Below are 6,959 nucleotides of genomic sequence, written 5' to 3'. Positions count from 1 at the left end.
CTACTAAAGCTATAGAGTTTCTTAGGGCCAAAAAGTCAGTCAATTGACCTGAACATCACTGAGCTGCAATGGAGGACAGAAAACATTTGCTGATATCTATGGGTGGATATCAGACAGTCACAAGGGCCTGCAGATAAACATTAAACATGTTTTTATTGAAGATGTTTTCATTGATTATGTTAATATGTCTGAAGTCATGTTTTCTGAAATTGTTTAAAAAATGTATGATTGTTTTGTTGTGTTTACTTTTTATTAAGATGCTTTTATTCCCTGATTGAAATTACTGCAAGTATTAATTCTCTAATTCTGGTGAGGATTTTAGGTCGTTTACATTCAGATATTCATTTAAATACATCTAAATTCTGCTGTTTAAATGAATGGTTCAAAACATTCAAATGTAGTTTTTCCCCTTTATCCCAAATGTAGTCAGCCAACATGTCTTAAAGTGGAAAACTTTATATATTTGAATTTTTGATGAACCACTGTTGGAGTTCATTTCTTAATTTCAAATCTAATGTGTAACATACTGAGCCAAAACAAAAACTGCTTCACTGTTTACTTAGCAACTACACTGTACTCAAACCACTCATCCATTCCTAGCTTCAGACAACAGAGAAAAGGTCTAGAGTCTGAATGAAACAACTATAATGCATAAACCTACACAGAAAACAATATGAAAGGAGTTGAGGTTTGCAAGATTCTGAGTGGAGTTTCATTGCAGTTATGTGCAGTACAAGCTTTAAACACAGGGTACAATAGCTGCCAAGATTGAGGATATAGTAGTAGTATAGTAGTGTTTTTCACTCAAAAACAATTCTCCTCTGATTGCCCCACAAGGGATCACATATTTCCAAGTAATAATTAAATGGATGCTTATCATAAAGAAAAATTGTTAAAATTAGTCATTAAATCATTAAAGCAATTAGTCAAAATGGCCACAACAGCATCACTAAGATATGCAAACCACAATAATTATGTATGGTGTAAATGTTGGATGATGTATTATTATTATTTTTTTTTAACTCAGCATTGCATTCCATGACATTCAGGAGTTACTGACTGGAAAATTAAAAAACAGTAATTAATAAACAAAAATGAAGTATCTGTGTTCTGTCTGCATTTCATACTGGAAACCAGTATTAGAGTTACTATTTATGTTTTAACACAAATCTTAAAAGAAGCATGGCCAATGCTGATTTATTAATTATTTCAAATTCAGCACCCATTGTGTAGCAAGCACTTGTTAGAAAGACTCTGAAGAAGAACTAAAGAAAGCAGCTTTTACAAACACTGAAGTTCCTGATAGAGTCCACCTTGAAAAGTAGAGAGAAAAGAGGAAAAAAAACACATACAACTAAACTCAATCTTTCGAACACTGAACATGTTAAATGATAAGCTTAGCTTCACAGTTGTTCTGGATTCCTGTTTGGAGAGCAGAAGTTGAACCAAGCAGGTTTATATAGTTTTACACACACACACACACACACACACACACGCACACACACACACACACACACACACACACACACAATGAGTTTCAGAAGAGCGAGGAACAGTGCGAAATAAGTACCAGATTAAAGCAGGAGTCTGTAAGTAATTACTGCCTTAAGTATGATATCATTTTTGTATATAATTTAATTGCAGACAATCTTACAACAGCCAGTTATCCAATACCAGATAGTACAGTTAAACCATCTGTATCTTATAATTTAATTACTACGCACTGTGACCCTGCCATCACACTGTAAATGAAAACATTACATTAAATGGAGAGGCACCATCATCTCCAAACGCAAAAAGCAACAAACCAAACCAGCAATGAGTGAGAAAAGATGTTCCTCACTTAGAGAAGAGTTCCATGAAAACAATCTGACAGCTTTCAAGACCTGCATATGGGATCACTTAGTTCATTACATCATAGCATATGGATAGAGAACTACACGTCTACATCAAACTCCAGTTCATTTTCAGTCACTACTGTCCACCCTGTCCTCAGGTTCATCAGGCCTCTCCTGTTCAGAGGAATCTGAACTTGTATCTTCTTTGGCATCATTTACAAACGGGTCTTCTCCCTGCAAAAGATACAAAACGGACATTAAACAAGTAGTATGTGACAAACAATAGTATGTGAACTCTGTAAAACTAATCACCAACAGATGCTATAACATCTATTTTTTAATATGATTTATTCATATTTACCTTTATATATTTTTCATAGCGCACTTTGACACTGTTGTTGTTTATGATAGCTTTGGCTGTAAGCACGCTCTCCCTTTTTAGCTGCTCTTTGTACACCTTTAGAGGAGATAAAGAAACTAACATTCATCCAACAAATTCACTGAAGCTTTTTTGGACTTTTGGCGTTTTTACAGAACAGTGAAGAGGGTCTGTACCACTTTGCTTTTTAAGTGCATGGGAGAACTGAGATGCTGCTGTACAGAAGTGAAGAATGCAGGAATGTACATGTTGCAGGCCATACAGTGCACCACCTCTACCTTCCTCATGTAGTCATCCTCAGTCACCCCTGTTAAAGACAGCCAAAGAAATTACATCAATAAATGTGAAGGGCAAGTGTGAAACTCCCATCCATATTCAGCCCTGAAAGGAGTGCAAAACATATCAGCACCAGTCACGCCTATGTTCTATGCAAAGTTCTTTTACAAAAATCAGTGTAGTCAGCAAGTGCAGTAGTAATTTGTTGGTTTGCACCACACCTCCCCTAAATATTATTTACTAGTCAAGACAGTGAACCAACTTGAACAGCATTTTATTTACTGAAGACAAAAATAAAGGCAAAGAAGCAAGCAGAAACTGAAAACAGCTCAATTACAGTACTAGCAGAGCATCAGCATAGAAGAAAACCTCCATTTGGTGATATATATGATCACAACTTCAGGCAGATTTCAACTGCAAAGGATCTGCAACCAAGTATGTTACAGATATGTCCATTCACTTACTCGCCTGAAATGAGGGGGGCTATATAAAATTTGCTGCAGTTTTTATATGGTTCAACCAATATAAAATCTCAAATGAAAGTAGACATTTTAGCTTCAGCCACTCTGAATTTATGGATTGCACTGTGTATATGTATTCTGCATGAACATGACTTCAGTGTTACATTTTGAATAATTTTGGTTAAGGTTCAATGGAACAGATACCACTTCTATGAGCAGCCAATCTCCTTTCAAATTCTCATTCATCAACAATATGCCAAGCTAAACAGGAAAAGCTGCATGAGTGCTATCAGACAGCAAGTTCCTTCATCCAGAATGCATACAGCATTATGAAAATGATAAGAGACACACCTACGCACTAACCTGGCCCTCCTATAATACCACTACTAAGTAAAATCACATCTTCACAAAAAGAACTCATAACAGTGATTGTAGAAAACAAAGGAAAAATCATACCTTCCATAACTTTCTGGTTTATTTTCTGGTCAGAGAAGGTGCGCAACTTGCATAAAGCAGACACTGTTTTATGAAACTTGTGCACCATACAATCCTTTAACACAAAAACGGAAAAAAATTAGTAATGACTTCACACCAATGATCACAAGAGACTTCAAAAGCAGCAGACTTACATGGAGAAAACTAATGACCCGGTCATCAAACTTGGCATGCCGTCGAATGTAATCTAGAGTTTCACGGTGATATGTGCCTCCGAAGTGCTTCTCAATATCTTGGTCTTCAAATGTTCGAAACTTACAAAACGCACATGTGAAGGCCAATCTAAAAAGAAGAGGCAGAATAACGGCCCACTGTAAACAACGGAGGGAGCTTCAGGGCGTTTAAGCAATAAACCATGAGAGGCTGTGCTTTACTGTGATTATCACAGGGAAGGGTATTCTTAAGCACGATGCAAAGAAGGGTAAAACCCCCTTCTCTGTTATAAAATCGCTGTAATTCACAGCCTCAAGTGACACTGCTTTTTCTAAAACGAACAAAGTAAAATAATTATTTACGGAAAAATTGTGTATCATTAATTATAATCGACATAAGTATTCCACCAAGAATTGTAGATCCTGTGTGTGGTATTGTTGCCAAGCAACAATGGACGGCTGAATGAGAAGAACGTTGGGTCACCCATCACTGTACACTGGGCCATTTCATGAACTTTAACTTTTTGTCATAATAAATGAACATAACATAGCAATGTTTAATGCAAAAACCTTCACTTTAAATACTATTTGGTCTCCAAATTACCACCTTCATAATTTCTTCAGTCTCATGGGAAGACCAGAAAAGACAGATAAAGCTTCTAATACATTTAACTCCGCTTTTACATTTAATTATTTATCCAACAGTTGTCAAGAGTGACTTATCATTAAACTTACATAGACAGACAGCCCCCCAGGAATGACTTTGTGCTCTCTAGTGGCTCAAAAACAAAATGGCAACTTTCATAGCCAAGTCTGAGCTTTTACTAACTAGCAAACACAGAAACCATTTCACAACTGAAAGTGTCCTGTTGAGATCCACCCAATGTCACCTGTGCTTGTCCCCATATTTCTCACGGTTCTTCTCTCGTCTGCGTCTTCGCTTCTCTCTGACTCGAACCTTCTTGTCCTCTGAGGATAAAAACATGGGAAAAAAAGTATCAAACTCATTTTTTCTGGGGAGAAAAGCACACATTGTCTATAAAATCATTCTAGTGTCCCCACTATTGCATTACTTGCTTCACATCTTAGCATTCTTAGGTGTATAAAAATGTGTATTTTTTAAATGAGAGATCTGTGCTTGACATTATATGAAAAAACCCCAAAGAGCTTTTACTTTAGCTCAGCAACTGTTACACTTCTGAAGTAAATCTATAATAAAGTTAGAGCCCAGCAGCGAGTACATACCACCTTCTGTGCTCAGGTCCTTCCCATCAGAAGAAATATGATGGTGCTTTAGAAAAAAGGAACAAAAAAAAAAAAAATCATTTACTTATGTAGTTTGTCTTTTTGTAACTGAACAATAAGGGTAAAAGCAGTCATTGTCTCACCTGAGTCAAATTCAGTGCTGTGGATGACAGACAAAAATTCAAAGTTAACACTGAACACTACTGTAGTACAGAAGATCAAGTTTTAAAAGAATTCAATAACTTAAAATTGAGAAAAGCATAGCACTAAAATTAAGAGAACCATTACTCTTTTTTCTTGCAGACACACCTGCACCAATTCCCACGTTAGGAGTCGTTCTGACAATCCTCGGCTTCTTGACAAACTTGCTTGGGTACACTGGCGCCATCATCTTTCGTTTGGTCCCACGGAACACTGGTACTGCCACATTAGAGTGGACGTTCTGTATGCTGACAGCACCCCTCAGCCCACAAAACTGATAGACAGAAATAAGCCTTTCCTTGGTGTGTATGTTTGTCAAAAACAAATGTACAAATAAACACACAAACAATCCAAAGTATCTTTTTAGCTTGTGAAAGAATCCATTTAGCACAAGCTAAAGTTGAAGTGTCACAATAGCAATTTCCTTTTATACTTACACCTCTGCTTTTTGCTCTGCATTCTGCTGCGGTATCTCCTCCTCTCGCTCCACGCAGGTGCTCAATGTACACAGACGTAGCTCTGCCACGGGAGCCAATGGGTGCAGGCCTTGTGTATGTGGTGGTAAAGGATGTCGAAGGGGCAGAAAAATCATTAAAGGAGGAATATTCACTTCGGCCGCTGTCTGACAGTGGTGACCTGGACCTTCCAGAAGACTTTCGATTAGGCAAACGCCAACCTAGCATCATGTCATCGGTCCAGGCCGCAGAGTGCACATCATATCCGCCATTTTCGTGTTCATTATTTGGGGTTGCACAATCAAAAGATTCATAGGCACTGTATCTGGTAAGAGAGATTAAAAAAAAGATTACAGTGAACAGTCATCAAATTGCATTCTTCCCAAAACTCAAACACACGTTCAGAACAAGTCCACCTCACCCAGTACAGCTGTCTGTCTCAAAGGTTTCAAAGGAGTCTGATGATCTAGATGGAAACAACCTAAACTCTTGCCAACTGCAGGACCTCTCTAAAGAAAAGAAAAGGGTACACACTTAAAGATGGTTCTGCAATGGTTCTTTAGTAAAGGCAATGGTTCTATTTAGAACCATTTCATGCTTAAATGATTATTTGCATGGCGAAACAGTTCTTCAGATTGACGAAGAATGTGCTGTATATAGTTCTATATAGAACCTTTCTGAAAATGCCTCTATATAACACCAAAAAGGGCACTGCTATTGTTACAAGGTCAAGCTTTCACGTTCTCCATCAATCTGAAGAACCATTTCACCGTTAAAGAACCCTTGAAGAACCATCTTTTTGCATATACCTCACAAATCAAGAAGTGGGATGTTTAACAAGTGATTACAACAATGTTTTACCTGTATTCTCAGATGCTGACATTAATGACAGATCTGCATCTGCGAAACTTAAAGATTTCAAGCATGTCATTTTATATTCAGACTATTATAAGATTACATAGAAAGTCTTTGAATCTGCCAGCCTAGTCATGCTTAAAACACGAAAAACAGCAGAACCTACTTTTCAAAAACACCACGCGATCCTGGAGCATGTTCAGAGAACCGTTCTCTTGAATCTCCAGAAGTCATCGTGCTAAAGTCTTGGGCTAACAGAGAACAAAAACTACTGCGTTATGGTGATTGTTGCTGGCGCCCTCCATATAAAAGGGTGGGCCAGTTTCTTACCCACTAACCTAAGACTGGTCAGAGTGTAATCACTATTAACATACGACTCATCAGACAACGTTAACGAAACTAGCGAGCACAACAAAACGAAGGACGAGGAATTGCTAAATGCTAAACAGGCTACGACTGAGCCAGACGCCGCATTCTAAAGGCCTTCAGAGAGGTAGACCTGAAAGAAGCAGTTAGCTTTGTTTTAGTTCATCCCATTTCACAGCTGACCAAAATCTCTAACGGGTTTCTGATTAGTTGACTGACATCAGGTGTGAGAGCGG

The 6,959-nt window shown here is 37.7% G+C and overlaps 1 protein-coding gene across 1 annotated transcript; it reads right to left on the bottom strand.

Annotated features, from left to right (window-relative positions):
- Positions 1–1,784: 1,784 nt before the first annotated feature.
- On the bottom strand, positions 1,785–6,591 carry znf326 (zinc finger protein 326). The gene is made up of 12 exons (XM_036569538.1): positions 6,524–6,591; positions 6,364–6,410; positions 5,924–6,011; positions 5,485–5,827; positions 5,112–5,321; positions 4,847–4,892; positions 4,492–4,570; positions 3,584–3,731; positions 3,411–3,504; positions 2,394–2,524; positions 2,200–2,295; positions 1,785–2,072 (listed from the first exon to the last, which is right to left on the bottom strand). The coding sequence occupies exons 1-12, from the start codon at positions 6,589–6,591 to the stop codon at positions 1,968–1,970; spliced, it is 1,455 nt and encodes a 484-aa protein (XP_036425431.1). The 3' UTR covers positions 1,785–1,967.
- Between the last annotated feature and the right edge of the window lie 368 nt (positions 6,592–6,959).

The sequence above is a fragment of the Colossoma macropomum genome, unplaced genomic scaffold (assembly GCF_904425465.1).
Source record: "Colossoma macropomum unplaced genomic scaffold, Colossoma_macropomum, whole genome shotgun sequence".
NCBI classification, from domain to species: Eukaryota; Metazoa; Chordata; class Actinopteri; order Characiformes; family Serrasalmidae; genus Colossoma; species Colossoma macropomum.
This window is presented reverse-complemented; position numbering and strand designations above follow the sequence as displayed.